The 14,504-nt window shown below is 40.0% G+C and overlaps 1 protein-coding gene across 5 annotated transcripts in view; it reads right to left on the bottom strand.

Moving 5' to 3' along the window:
* Positions 1 to 14,504, bottom strand: part of lrba (LPS-responsive vesicle trafficking, beach and anchor containing) — a 232,396-nt gene that overhangs the window by 99,448 nt on the left and 118,444 nt on the right. For all 5 annotated transcript variants that reach the window (XM_081616331.1, XM_081616388.1, XM_081616359.1 and 2 more), the window contains exon 37: positions 4,089 to 4,213. In XM_081616331.1, the coding sequence (XP_081472457.1) occupies positions 4,089 to 4,213 (125 nt within the window). The remainder of the gene's footprint in view (positions 1 to 4,088; positions 4,214 to 14,504) is intronic.

Raw genomic sequence — 14,504 nt, 5'->3', positions numbered from 1 at the left:
CCGTTACTGCAGGACCAGGAGCCTCCCAGGACCCTGGAAGTCCCCAAAACTTATTGCCTCTAAATCATTTTCTTACCGGCTGCTGTCACACCTGCCATTCATCCCTGGAGAAGACGACGCATTAGGAGGGACACGCAGGGGAGAAGAAAAAAATCATGTACAGCGCAGGATCATTCATGATAGTCCCACCGTGACTGCAGCGGGGTTTCCATTAACCATAAAACTGAGCAAACTGAAACTACAAAAATAAGTTTGCTTAATGGAAATATTCATAAAAAAAATAAAGAAAATCTCATTTTTAATATGTTTTTGTGGCTTTTCAAACGTATGAAAATATTTTGGAAAAACTGCAATGGAAATACTTTTTTTTCACATCTCGGTCCGAATGTTACTACTGGCAGAAACAATGAAAACAGGAAGTGGTAGGAGGAGTATTGTTTTTATTTTCTTCATACAATGTGCAGCTGGATCCACCAGAGCTCTCACAGCATCACACAGTTCATAAAAAGTTGTCTGATTCCAATGTGTTGAATCCATAACTCTTCTGTAAAATGGCCGACTACAGTTTCCCCATACATAGAGGCTTGTCGCTCCAAATGCCTGATTAAGACGCTGGCATCTCCTCTGATTGGCTGACAGATGATGAACACTAGCACTATGGTTGAATTATGAACATAGCTCAATGAACTGTTTACACCCGTTGCTCCCATGAGATTTAACGACTCTAGAACCATTACTACCGCACACAAAATCAGTAAGTGTTCCAGTGCCGGACAGTACTGTACCGTTCCTTTGTAGCTGTTGCCATTTTTTCTTTAGAGAAATGCGATTGGACACAAGCTATGCTCCTCACAAGAAGGGGAACCAATCACAGTCGCCTCTCACACCTGGGATTTGGAGTTACATCATCCTTGTTAAGAGTTTTTACAGGTAGTGTCGAATTTTTGTAACAGAGCGGTTCTACGTGTCAATACGTCATCAGGTTGTTTCAGCAAGTCTCTGTAAAAGTCCTCAGAGAATACAGCAATGTATTGATTTTAGAAAATATCATTTGTATTTTTAAATACTAATGTATTTTCAAAAGTACCTCAGTACTTTAACTTTCGTAAAAGTAGTCGCACAGTAAGCAACCTTTACTTGTAGTTGAGTAAGATTTGATAATAATATCAATAATTTTCCTTAAGTACTAGAGTTGAGTTGGAAAAATTTCAGTAATTTAAAAAGCATTTTTTGTTGTATTTGAATATCTGTTAGCACAGTTTTTATTTTCAAATATTGTAAGTAGTCATTTTTTAAAGCACAATTGACCATATTCATTATTGGTGTGCAATCCTCACATTTTGGTATCTATCTGATAAGTAAATATCTTGGTATCGGCCAAGATTGCCGATACCAATACTTTTTATTGTGGTTCGGTATATGAAACTTCCGACCTTTAATTGGTTTGTGTTTTGAATTATTTTGTTAAATCATAGGGTTGCATCTATAAGTGTCAACAAAATACATTAACATGGAATAGAATAATAAAATGTATGCATTTTTCCTAAATACAAACATATAATTTGAGAACAAGCATAAAGAACATTTTTCAAGGTATACTCAAAAAATGAAAATACAAAAAAAATACATTTTTAAGGAGGAATCTCAAACTGAAGTATCAATCTTATCACACCAATACTGATCTGATACCAATGGATCAATCCGCCCACCTCTGATGCACATTATTTACTTAAATGATCGCAATGCGCTATTTCTAATAATTGAACAGTATTTTATGTTGTCAGTATGTTCTTTTGTTTTAGTTATATTTAATACTCGTGTTTATTTGCCTTGTTTACCTGCCACTTTGCTGCTGCCACACCTAAAGTTCCCCACTTTCCATTTCTATCTTAATCTCATTGTAAACAAAAAGTAAACTTTGTTTTATTACAATTCTTACTTTAATATTCAAAACATGCTACAATACTGTTCTGCCAAACTGCATTTAACAGGAAGTTAAATGTAGCCTTTGTTTTGGAGCAGAAAGTTAAAACAAAGGTTTGTGTATATGAGGCATGTTTGGAACTTAATGCGTTTAGGAAAAACAAAACTTGAAAACTCCACCAGATCTTCACATTCATTAAAAATAAAAAAAAACAATCTGGGAATTTTAAAAGTTGGATGCAGGAATCTTTACTTACATAAGAATGGCCTTAGACACAAATGTTGAATAAAGATGAGAAGAAAAAAAAAACAAGTTTATTCTTGACTACAACCAGTGTTTGGTTTGTGCAAGTACACTGGAGTATATATGTGCTGCTCCTCAGTCACACAAACATAACACACTGCTTCCTGCGGGGCGCTGAGGCCACGCCCCCAACACGCGCTGGATATTCCTCCATCACAGAAACAAATGATTTCTACAACCATGGACTACTGACACCACATCTCTGAGTCCAGAACACAACACTGACCAAAATACACACACACACACACACACCCACACACACACACACCCACGCACCCCCGCACACACACACACCCACGCACACACACACACCCACGCACACACACACACGCACGCAGTGTGGATTATATGCAGTAAAGTAAGATTTAATGACATTATTAGGTAAACACATGAAATGTATTCAAAATATCACACATTCATTTTGTGACAAAATGATAGTGATATCTCATATCTAAATCTGATATTTAGATATCACTTTTTTTTTCTTTTTGTTTTTTTAAAGACCCTCAATTTCAAGTTAATTCCCAAGAAAATCCACATCAGTTCCCACAACGTTCATGTGAAATTTTCAGTTTGGAACGTTTCCAAACTGACCCAGCTAAACTGAAAGTTTCTGAAACTTCTCTTCCCCTTTGCATACGCTAATGATACTGGATCTATTTGTCTAGAAAGCCAGTGGGAACAAATTGTTCTAAACACACAATTCCTCGTAGTGTGTCTTTTTTTGTGTTTTCTTTCTTTACACTGCAAAAACAAAATCTTACCAAACAATGGTGGTCTAGTTTCAAGAACAAATATCTTGAAATAAGACAAAACAAACTTCCAAATGACTTTTCAGCAACAAATAAAAGCTTGTTTTAAAACAATAATTACTTAGTATTGATGAAAAACACTAGTTTCACTTCATAACATTTTTCAGTGAAATATTTACCAATGGAACTGGACCAATTTAATCAATAATAAGGAATAATTAAGTCAAAACAAGCTCCTAACTCTTGCTGAAAGGTTTTGTCTAACTTACAAGTACCTGAGATATTTGCACTAGAAACTAGAGCAAACATACTTGGTAAGATTTTATGTTTTTGCAGTGCATCTTAACCCCAGCAAAACTGAGGTAACTAGGTTTGGTTCTACAAAAAACCTAAACTTTATCTTCTCTAGTCTTTCCCGTGTTGAACAGTGGCTAAAAAAAAACATTAGCCTCCATGTCGCATCAGAACCACAATAAAAAGGAAAACACAAGCGCTGTGTTGGGTTGTTGGGGGCAACATTATCGTGGGAGTTGCTTCTTGGTCGTGGATGTTTTTCCACCTAAATAAATGCGGCCAAAACCAAAGGTGAGATTTTCTCAGCTTTTCTGTGCAAGTTAATGCTACAGAAAAAAATAAATAAATAAAAGATCAAATTGTTTTAAGAGCTTTCACACCTCTTTAAAAATGCTGCCGCTAAACATGGAGGTTTGCTCCAGGCTAACGTGACGAGTCCGACGACGGAAAGGGGGGAAGTCCCAATATGACCTTTATTTAGACGGGAAATAAACAGAGCAGGGAGAGAGATTTCTACTAACCACCAGTATCAGCCGCCACTACACGGCCGCAGCAAGCGGATAAACAAACTTCTTCCTTTCCAACACCCAATGATTCATAATCCAGTGAATTAGGCGAACTCGAGAGTAGGCTTAATTTATGTGAAATTCAAATGTGGGTGTTTTACTGTGTGTTGTGGAACAATAAATCTTTTATTGCAACAAGAGGGACTAATCTTTATTAGCTTGTACCTCGTTGCGATGTGGTGGAAGGGAGGAAAAAAAAAAAAAAAAAAGAGCGCACAGTAAATTCAGACGTAGAGGAGCTGGACTGACCGTGTTCGGCGGCCGCTTTGAGCGCCGCTTCCGAGTGACTGGATCCAAACGGGTTCCTGATGAAGCGCCGTCGTCTCCTTAAATCGTCCTCCCAGTAGTCCAGGCGCCAGAACTCCCTCGGCCGGCTGCAGCGAGACAGAGGTTGCACATGTGTTAACAATTACCAGCCAGCATGGTATAGCGGGCCCGGCATTAGCACTTGGTCGGAACAGGCATGCATAAAGCCTGCATTGTGTTTGGACTCCCCCCCCCCCTTTTTTTTTTCCTCACAACTCTCAGGATTCTGTCTTCAAAAGCATTCACCCTGTGCATGCTGGGATGGCGAGTCATTGCAGCCCTTTGCTTTTGACAATGACTCCATTTCCATCTCTGAGGTAAAGGTGTCCCCCCTCCCTCCCCATCTTCCACCCTCCGGCTGTTTCCGAGGAGACGGACTGAGTGAGTGGGCACCATCACAGCTGAGTGAACACAAGACACCATGGTCATTTCCCACACGCGTTTGTGGCACACGCTTCCATTCTGGGCTCATTTCGGGCCCAGCAGGACACTTCTTGTCAGGATTCATGGCCGGCAGGCAGGAGAAGGCCATTACCGACATGGAGGAAAAGAGGGGGGGGTCGGCTAGAGCTACTAATATTAATCAATGTCTGTGGGCACAATTTTAATTTGTAGCTTAGATCTCCCTTTTTAACCAGAGTTAGTCAGCAGGAAAAGGCTCTCTGGAAGGGGGAACCGTTGACTTGTTGATTGTACAAGCATTCTTGTCACTTTTCTATTTTGAAAGGTGAAAATGATATTCATTACACTTTCAACAACTGACAAAATATGATTAAACTTTGATGTAGAATTTTTTTAAATTTATTTTTTCCCCCACAAACTTTAACCAAATGACACGGTCAAGGTTAGGAAGGAAGAATATTCAAGTCTCCCAGCCTGTTCAGCTGTGTATTTGTTAAAGGGGAAATATTACGTGTTTTCCAGCTACTTAGTTACTTGATTACGCATTAAAGTGATACTATGTTGCCTTCAGTTGTTAACAAAATGCTACATATATCAAATATGACTTAACAAATTTGACTTTGTAGCTTAAAGGCTTGAAATTGGGCCTCTGACTCTTTCTGAAACTCCGCCTCCAGGAAGTCATCACAACACGGCTCCTCTATTAACCCTTTAACAACATTTTTGCCAGCGTTGCACTGAGCAGTAGCTCCTATAATGAGCTCAGCAGATGCTCAGTTCCACCAGGTGTTTGCTAATTGCGGCTGGCAAGTCTGAAGGAGCTGAGCAGAGAAGTAACTGGGACAGACTTCTGCTAAACAACGATTATGTTCAAAGTCTTACTCCAAGTTCTCTTAAAGTATCAAATATCTGTAGCAAGTACATTTAAATATTAAACATGCAAAGTGATGCACTTCAATACTTGCTACATTAGAAATAAAAATACATATTTGTGTTCCAAGAAAAACAAACATAGTTTTTCCCTCAAGTATTGAATTTCATTATGAATCGGGCAAGGCTTTCATTGGTCTTTGTGACTTCACCAACACCTGCTAATGCCTGAGATTCTTTTAGGTAATTAAGACGTCAACCAGAAAGAAGAACATTCCTGTAGTGAAGGAGGTCATGGAGGAGTTTAGTGCAACATTTGAAAATGCAAAGAATCTGGTGAGGAGGAGACAGGATGATTCACCATGGCGACCCCCAAGAGGAGCAGAGGAAAGAGGAAGAATGAGAAGGGTTTATACGTATATTTAAAACTTTCTGTGAAATCAGAAAAATAAAACGATCTGAGCTTCACTGTATTGAGCGCTGAATATCGGGCCTCAGATGTAATTTCAATATGAGGATGATTTGTAAAACTTCTGTTCCATTTAGGGAAGCAAGAAGATGTGAACTATTCATTTTCTCAATAGGACAGGTTCAATCTGGTCGTTTAGTTATCAGAGGCATGATGTGTTACAGCCACGAGGGACGTCTGAGGCCAAGTTTGAGCATAATTAACATTTATTTTATTTGTAGTTATGCTACATTTCCACAAAAAAATGTATCACTAATTTCTTGAATATTTTAGGACACAGTTTAAGGCATCAAAACAAAACAAAAATTAGCAGTTAGAGCTGACAGTCCCAGATGTTGCCATTAGTAACATCTGGTTGTTGATCATGTGACTCTTGTGAGGCAAGAAAAAGTGTTTCCATTACAGTTTTGTGAAATAAACCAATTATGATACAGCCCCAAAAAAAAAAAAAAACTTCAGCCAAAACTTTTTCTTTTTGATGTTTCCATTTATTTTCAAAACGTTGAATTGTGTAATTATATGTTCAATGACAACACATCTAGAGCAGTTAACCACCATTAGTGTGTAAATGCTGTGTAATGTGCTTTGGAGTCCTCTGACTTGATAAAATGTTTTACAAGTACAGGACATTTACTGTTTCCATTGCAGTACAAGGAAGCATGCAGCTCTTTCCTCCCTGTAAGCAACAGTGTGACAAATTAATAATAATACACAGCAACAAAAGTCAGTAATTTAAGAAGGAAAACTATTCAGGTTCAAAATGTCAGCACTGTGTCTTAGACGACAAACTGCAGCAGAAGTTTGCAGAAATTCCGAAAGAAAAGATTCATAAAAATATGGCAATGTCGATAAACCCTGTGTTTGATGAGGTGCTTTTTCAGCCATATTGAAGGATTTCACAAAACTGCAACAGAATTTTTTTTCTCGCATCACTCAAGTCACACGATGAACAACCATCCATCCATTTTCTGTACACCCTTAACCCTAGAGGGATCGTGAGGGTTGCTGGTGCCTATCTCCAGCTAACGTTCCGGGCGAGAGGCGGGACAGGTCACCAGTCTGTCGCAGGGCAACACAGAGAGACAGACAGGACACACAACCATGCACACACACACACTCACACCTAGGGAGAATTTGGAGAGCCCAATAAACTTTACAGTCATGTTTTTGGACTGTGGGAGGAAGCCGGAGTACCCAGAGAGAACCCACGCATGCACAGGAAGAACATGTAAACTCCATGCAGAAAGACCGCAGGCTTGGAATTGAACTCAGAACCTTCTTGCTGCAAGGCAACAGCTCTACCAACTGCGCCACTGTGTAGTACTATGATGAACAACCTGATGTCCCTAATGGTGGATCGTTGAAGAAGACAACAGGAAGTAGTAGTAGAATAATGGTTTGTTTTTGTTGTATTCAGACAATCTGCAGCTGGCTCCACCAGAGCTGTCACAGCTTCACACAGTTCATAAAAAGTTGCGAGTCATTCCAACGTGTTGAATCTGTGGCTCTTCTGAAAAATAGCCAACCAATTTCCCCAAAATGGCCACACTTAGCCGCTCCCAGGTAGGCGGGGCTTGTCGCTCCAAACGCCTGAATAAGACGCCAACATCTCCTCTGATTGGCTGACAGATGATGAGCGGTAGGGTCATGGATAAATTATTTCATGAAACTGTTTACATCCTATGCCGGCATGAGTTTTAACTGCTTATCACATGAACGAGCTAATTCACATATGATTTTAATTTAATTTCTTATTCAACGGAAACATAAAATTGTGTTTTCCCAACATTAGCAGAACACAGAAAAAGATGTGAGCACACAAGTAATGGAAACGCAGCTACAAAACGATCAAACCAAGAGCAGCTTTATGCAAGAAAATGAAAATATTCTAAACCTGTCTGCCTGATTAATCAAAATGTAAACAAAATGGAGGACCCAAAATGAAAAAGAAAAGCTTGTATGTTAAGTGGAATGATGCACACAGGCAGGTTGAGGGAGTGCAGAGGTGTGTGCAGGACCAGATTTCTGCTCGGTGACAAAGACCGTGTTCCGTGTTCGTCTGCGATAGTCTCAGAACGCAAACAGCCAATTCATCATCCTGCCCACCGTCGGTATTCATCTATGAAAATAATTATTGAGGCCGAGCACAGAGTGGCTCCGAACTGAGGCGGCGCTCACCTCGCCTCGCACGAGGTGGGGAAACGTCCGACTCGCACAATGCACATTAATCCATCAGGGTGGAGTAATTAGTTGCAGGGGGTGATGGGAGTTGGAGGAGGTGTGGGGTTGGGGGGTATCACCTCTGCCAGCTTTATTCATCCAGCTGGCTGTGACCAGGCGACAGAGGAAGTCCTAATGATGAGGTGCCAGCAGAGGTGGACGACAGCGAGAGATATCCGCTCATCAATCCCCCCCCGATGAGAGGAGACCGCCGTTAAAAAAAAAAAAAAAAAAAAAGAACGGCCAGCGCTCCACAACCCCCCGCCCTGCACACCCAGTGTGTTTCCACAAAGATAATAAATTATTCAGAGCCCAAGGCTTCCTGAGTACAATTTATAGACGCACTATTCTTCAAAATAACAACTATTAAAATAACAAAAGGGGCCGGCGTTTGTGTTCCAGCTCACGCCAGCCACTTGTGTAATTAGTAATTAGTTGGGTCATAAATAGTGTCTGGTAAAAAGGAGGGGCTGTTGATAAAAGCAGGTTTTTACTTTTAAAGGTGGCCTACTATGTGTCCCTGAACCATACAAAATATATCCATCACATTTTTTGCACAAATTCATTCTTTGATAAAGAGATTTTAAGCTCCTTTCAGAATGAGCTGTTTTTAGGGCGTCATGTCACTTTAAATCCAAATAAGTTGCTGCTGGCCACGCCCCCTCCTCCCAACTCAAAGTTTACACTCGCACATAAAATGGAACATCTTTTGACAAGCAGAAGTGGAGCCTCCTGTACAACCAACAGGAATGCAGCAAGTGATTTCTGGATAATAAGTCAACAACAAAACACTTGTCTTTTCCAGCAGCCATTGCACAGTGGCAAAACCAGCTGAGCAATTGTGTTGGAGTGCCGCTGGGGTTGCTAGGTAACGGGCAGTGCCTGCTGATTTGTGAGACTACATTCCAGAGGATCGAAGTCAACACTCTTCTTCGCTTTGTGGTCATAATTCGAAGTCTGACTGCGGTCGCATTTAATTAGTAGAATGAATGACGACAAAGAATATATATATTTCAACAAAAAACAAGACCTGCTGCATGAGTGTAGACAGAGAAGCCTTGTGAGGTGGGTCACTACGCCAGTTTTCTGTTAAAGAAAATGGACAAAATTAAGAAGATGATTCTAAAGAATCGTGATTATTGAAACACTGGCTAACGTTCTATCAGTGCAAAACTAAAGAGCCGTTTCACAGGTTTCCAGGGAGTCTGCACTGCGTTTTTCTCCAGTTCTAAAACTACAATATATTTAGACAAAAATACTTAGATTGGTTCTTTAAAACCCAGCTTAAGATTAAAGAAATCACAAAACATGAGCGTTTCGCTGCTAGAGACAACAGAATTAGATGAGCTGAACTGATAACTGATCAGTTACACATCAACCTTTGGTTTGTGAAACCTTTTCTCAATATCAGAGAACAAAAAATGTTTTTGAAAATATTCCTGAAAGGCCATATTGTCCTCATCAACCCAATATCATGCATCGTCCCATCTGGTCAAATGGATTTGCTGTTAATAGTGAAAAACACTTATTGCATAAGGTCAGCTACATATTAGACTCTACAGACCACCGTTATGAAGGTCAAAGTTCATGACGTTTCAAGAAAAACAGAACAAAAACTATTTGTTCAGAAGGTCACCAAGAGCATTATTAGCTCTATTCTCTTCCCCAGAAATTAAAAAAAGTGAAATAACTTTGGTCGATCATTTTATGACAATGTCTTTTGAATTGATTAAATCATAATGAAGAGCACCATGTTGGATAATACGGCTCACTCCCACCGTCAGGTATGATGGAGCGAAGGGGATGAGTTCAACCATCAAGTGTTCAAGAGTCAAATGAAGGTCAGCAGCTTAGGTCTGTCGCAATAATCAATCAATCAATCAATCAATCACTATAAATTAAAAGCAGCTCAAAATGTGTGTGGTCTATTATTTTTCTCTCTTTCTACCAAAAACTGGAAGACAAATGTCTTCAGCCTGGTACTTTGGTTTTTTTAAGGATAACTTTGTTCACTTATTTTGGATATTTAAAATGTCTTTCAGTTCCAGTGTTAAATGATCATTAGAAATTAAACTTTATTGATCTCTGACACTGCATTATTATGCCATTATATTACTTAAAAGTCTCAGAACAACATTATTGTTTATCGCGATAAATTCTGGGACAATTTATTGTCCAGTAAACCGTTTCAACCTGACAAGCTGAACAGCTGTTTTAACTTCTTTTATTTATAAGAATCTTATCTTATCACAGTTGTAACTTTTTTCTTTTTTTTATTTATTTTTTTATTGTCCTTATTCTAGAAAGTTGTTTCACTTCAGTATCTGTAAGCAGTACATAAGAGTTTTTAATCCATGACAAGTGAGAAGTACAAAAACAGCACAGTTCATTCAACAAGCTGAAGGGTTCTGTTGCAAACGGCTCGGTACCGGAGCTTCAGGGACATGATTTGATTGGTCGCCTTGGCAACAGAGGGATCCTCAGAATTGCACGGTTCTAAAGTTATGGCTGATTCTGTTTCAGCAGCGTTGCCGGCGAGTACGTGATAACATGACCTTTATCATGCCGAACAGGACATGCAAAGCAGATAGGCTTTCATATATCACCATAAGCGGCTGCACTTTGGCACAAACAGCCATTCATAACCTTTCTGCTAAATTAATTTGGGCACAGTCATTGAGCGCTGCATATGCACCGGAGATTTTTACCTTCCTGCTTATTTGATATTAATGCCAGTTTCTACTGGCAGCCCTCAAATCGCTCAAACATTGCCGCTATATCTCCCACCAACCCCCCAAAGATAATTTTGCTTTGATTTGCATAAACCATGTGTTTAGAAGAAACGAGAGCAGTGGCCGACCGGGGATTTGTCATGTTGAGGAGCCGGGAAGCCAGAGCGCTGGCTCTTTGTCAAAACCGTGGCAGTGATGGCTCCAGTCTGATCTCTGGGCTCAAATTAAAATGAAAACGGGACCAAACAACCGTCCCGATGAAACGCTTCGGTGTGATTAAGTTGTGCAGGGGGGGGGTGATTTTCTGCGTGTGCGCTAATGCCTATCCTTCCTACTCCAACGAGGTGAGCAGGAGCCCATCTACATGAGTTAATTCACCTCGGCTAATGTTGTTTACAAGATTCAGCCGAGGTGATCCCGGGGTCATGGACGTGGAAACATTTCCATCTTAGCCCCCGCGTCCTCTCTGTTAATCAGAGGAACAACTTATTTAATGAGTCTATTTCTCATTTTCGACCTAAAAGCAAAGGTAGATACAATATTTAATAAAATGATAGCAGCACTGCATGAAAATCACTGATACAGGCACTCTGTTTTTAGGGACTCTGTTTAAAAACAAGGATGCCTAAAGCTGGACATGCAACATGTTCACTCGCTGCATTTCCATGGCAAATGTGCGCAAAACCTTTTTGATATTCCACTAATAATGAAAAAAAATTATAATTTTGCTGTGGTCATCTGCTCAGTCTAGCAGATGACCACAGATCATTTCATTACATCTTTATATTGTATTTTTATATTGTTATTAAATACAACAGTTGGCATTCATTTCCAGAGATGCATACCACAGAACAACTCGGTTCTTTTCTGTTCCTTACTTCTAGCTTTTGGTAAAATCCATCTCTTCTTGGTAGCGTGCCTAGTAAAATGAAAATGTGTTTGACAAAACGATATATTTTTGAAATAAAATCGCAGGTGCTCAAGTTTAAACAGTGTTTCTGAAAAACAAGTGTTGAGAAGCTTAATCCATCTTCAACGGAAAGTCATCCTGACATGTCAGTTCTAACTGTTGTGGAGTAACGGCAACGAGCTGCTCTACTTTGAATAACTCCAAGTTTACTTGAAGTTGCAGTGATTATATTCAATTAAAATATGCAGTTAAAATCACAAAAATAAGCTTATTAAAAAACATGCCTCGACGTCATCCTCCTACCGCTTCCTGTTGTCGTAACATCCTGTTGATCGCATGACTTGTGTGAGTGTGAAAAAAACGCTTCCGTTGGAATACACATTTACATCGTCCTAGCACAAATCCTTCTTGTCAAATAATGCAAGTTTTTCAGAAATCGCCACGCTTCCATTAAGCACATTTATTTTCAGAATTTCAATTTGCGCAACATAAAGTCAATAGGAACCCAGCTACCTACAATTTCCAATTAAATCAAATTTATTAACATTTCTCAGAAAACAACAGAAGTTAAAAACAGAGAAAGTTTCACACTGCCCCTCTGCCTCCTCGGCAGCTGGTTCAGACCCGGGTCCTCCCACAGAGTTGCGCTCCCAAATGAAATAACGCCCATCAAAGGCCTAATTACCTTCGCATGAAGTTTCCAATTAGCGATGATTATACAGAGTGTAGATCTTACAACAAAAGCAGACCATTAAACAGTAATTATATCTGATTATATGGAGAGGGAGGGGATAGATGTTGCGTCGGACGGTTTTCATTCCAGGGGAAAGCGAAGCGTCGTTGACAGATTTCCACCACGCCGGCCGACGAACGCCATTTGTATTTTTGATGAAGACACATTTTTCCTGTGATTTTGACAACGCGCATGTGAGACCATTCATCACCGGCGCGGCGAGGTAATGAGGCCATCCGCCGGACCGGGGTTGCATAATTCTGCCATTACTGGCCCATTGCAATATTCCTCTGACCTCTAGCTTTCAGTGCTGATCTTGAATCCTGTGACAAATCTAGAACCACTACACTATGCTTCCACAAACTACGGCTGGAAAGGTAAGCGGTGCTCAAGGTCAGATAAGATTGGGTAGAGGGGAAGAATGTTTCTGTCTGAGATCCCAGTTTTCAAACCAAACATGGAGGAATGTTAAAAAGATCCCCCTAAAGCCCTGAGGTTCAATGGAAAGTTGGATTCTATAATAAACTCATCCAAGCTAAATGTAAAGTGCCTGACGATAACACTCAGTAAGAATATTGACTAAATTTAAATTTAAATAATCTAGTGAATTGAACTTGTTTAGCAGTTTAAATTTTGGGGGGGGGTTTTCAAAAGAAAAAAAAAGGTAGGGGCGAGGCGGGGCGGGGGGAATTCGATTTTATTTGGCAACTGTTTTTAAGGCTAAACTTGAACTTCTTCTGATCCGGCTTTCTACACTTGGAGCTGAACCTGAACCCAAACACACAGACGGGTCCATCTAAAGCAAATCCAGAACACAGGCTGAAGATGAACGACTAAAAGGCGATCATCACAATGCTACGCATGTGACTTTTCTGTGTGGACTTTTCTGCATTAGCTGCAGAACAAAGTGCTGGGTTCTAAAGATAAAGGTGTTTCCCTCCACACCCCCTTTTTCTCTTTTCTTTTTTTCCCCCCCTGTAATGTTGAAAGTAGCAAAATAAATGACCTGCTGGTCTCATGGTGTAATTACAGTGGCTGGAAGCATACCAATCTATCAAGAGGAAGGAGAGGGGGGGCGCTGACATGCTGCAAAGGGGTTAGTCAAAGGAGATAGCCTTTGACTAACTACTGGCCCTGAACAATCGATACCGGCCACATATTGCATCCAGGCGGAAAGGAGAAAGAGAAGGAAAAAAAAGAGCTCTAAAAACTTCCCAAACGGCTTTTCATTCAGATATTGATCAGCAACCCTTTATCGTGACCTTGTTCCACCGAGCCATATACTTTAAGGCATTATGAAACTCATAAATCTGATAGTAGCTGCAGAATCCCGGCTGGCGGTGAAGCGGCGAGGCGCAGAGGTGTGATGGTGTAATTGGTCTTTTTCTTTTTTTTTTTGGGATGAGAGGCGTGCTTCCATGTTTCATCACCAATGTTCCATTACGACTCCAGGTGTAATGGAAAGGAGAACGGACCAATAGATAACAGGAAGCAAGGAGACGAAGCTACAACACACTGGAGGTTCTGGGAAAACGATGCGATCCTTTCGAGATTCATGCCATTCTTGATGTTTTAAAAATGTATGTTTCAGATCTTTAAAAATATATATATATCTGAGTAAGCTAGTCTGAGTCTGACAACCTGAATCTCTGATTTGGCTTTGACTAGGCCTCTCCAAAACTGTCATGAACTGTGATATTTGGACTTTAAAAGGGCAGTATTATGTATTTTCCAGGCACAAAGTGGGCACTTTATGGTATTTTGGTAACTATAGTATTTTTATAATAATTCTAAAAATACTATATCAGATATGACTTTAAAAAAATACTTTAACTGAACACCTTCAAATTGGGTCTCTGTCTCTTTAAAAATCCTCTTGCTTTGTCTGAAACTCCACCTTCAGGAAGTCATCACAACATGGCTCCTCCATTAACCCTCTAATGATTTTACCAGCGATTCTCTGAGAAGTCCCTCCAGTAATGAACTCAGCAGATGTGCAGTTCCACCAGGTGGTGTTTGCTAA

The sequence above is a fragment of the Poecilia reticulata genome, chromosome 1, assembly GCF_904066995.2.
Source record: "Poecilia reticulata chromosome 1, P_reticulata-male-v2, whole genome shotgun sequence".
Taxonomy (NCBI): Eukaryota; Metazoa; Chordata; class Actinopteri; order Cyprinodontiformes; family Poeciliidae; genus Poecilia; species Poecilia reticulata.
This window is presented reverse-complemented; position numbering and strand designations above follow the sequence as displayed.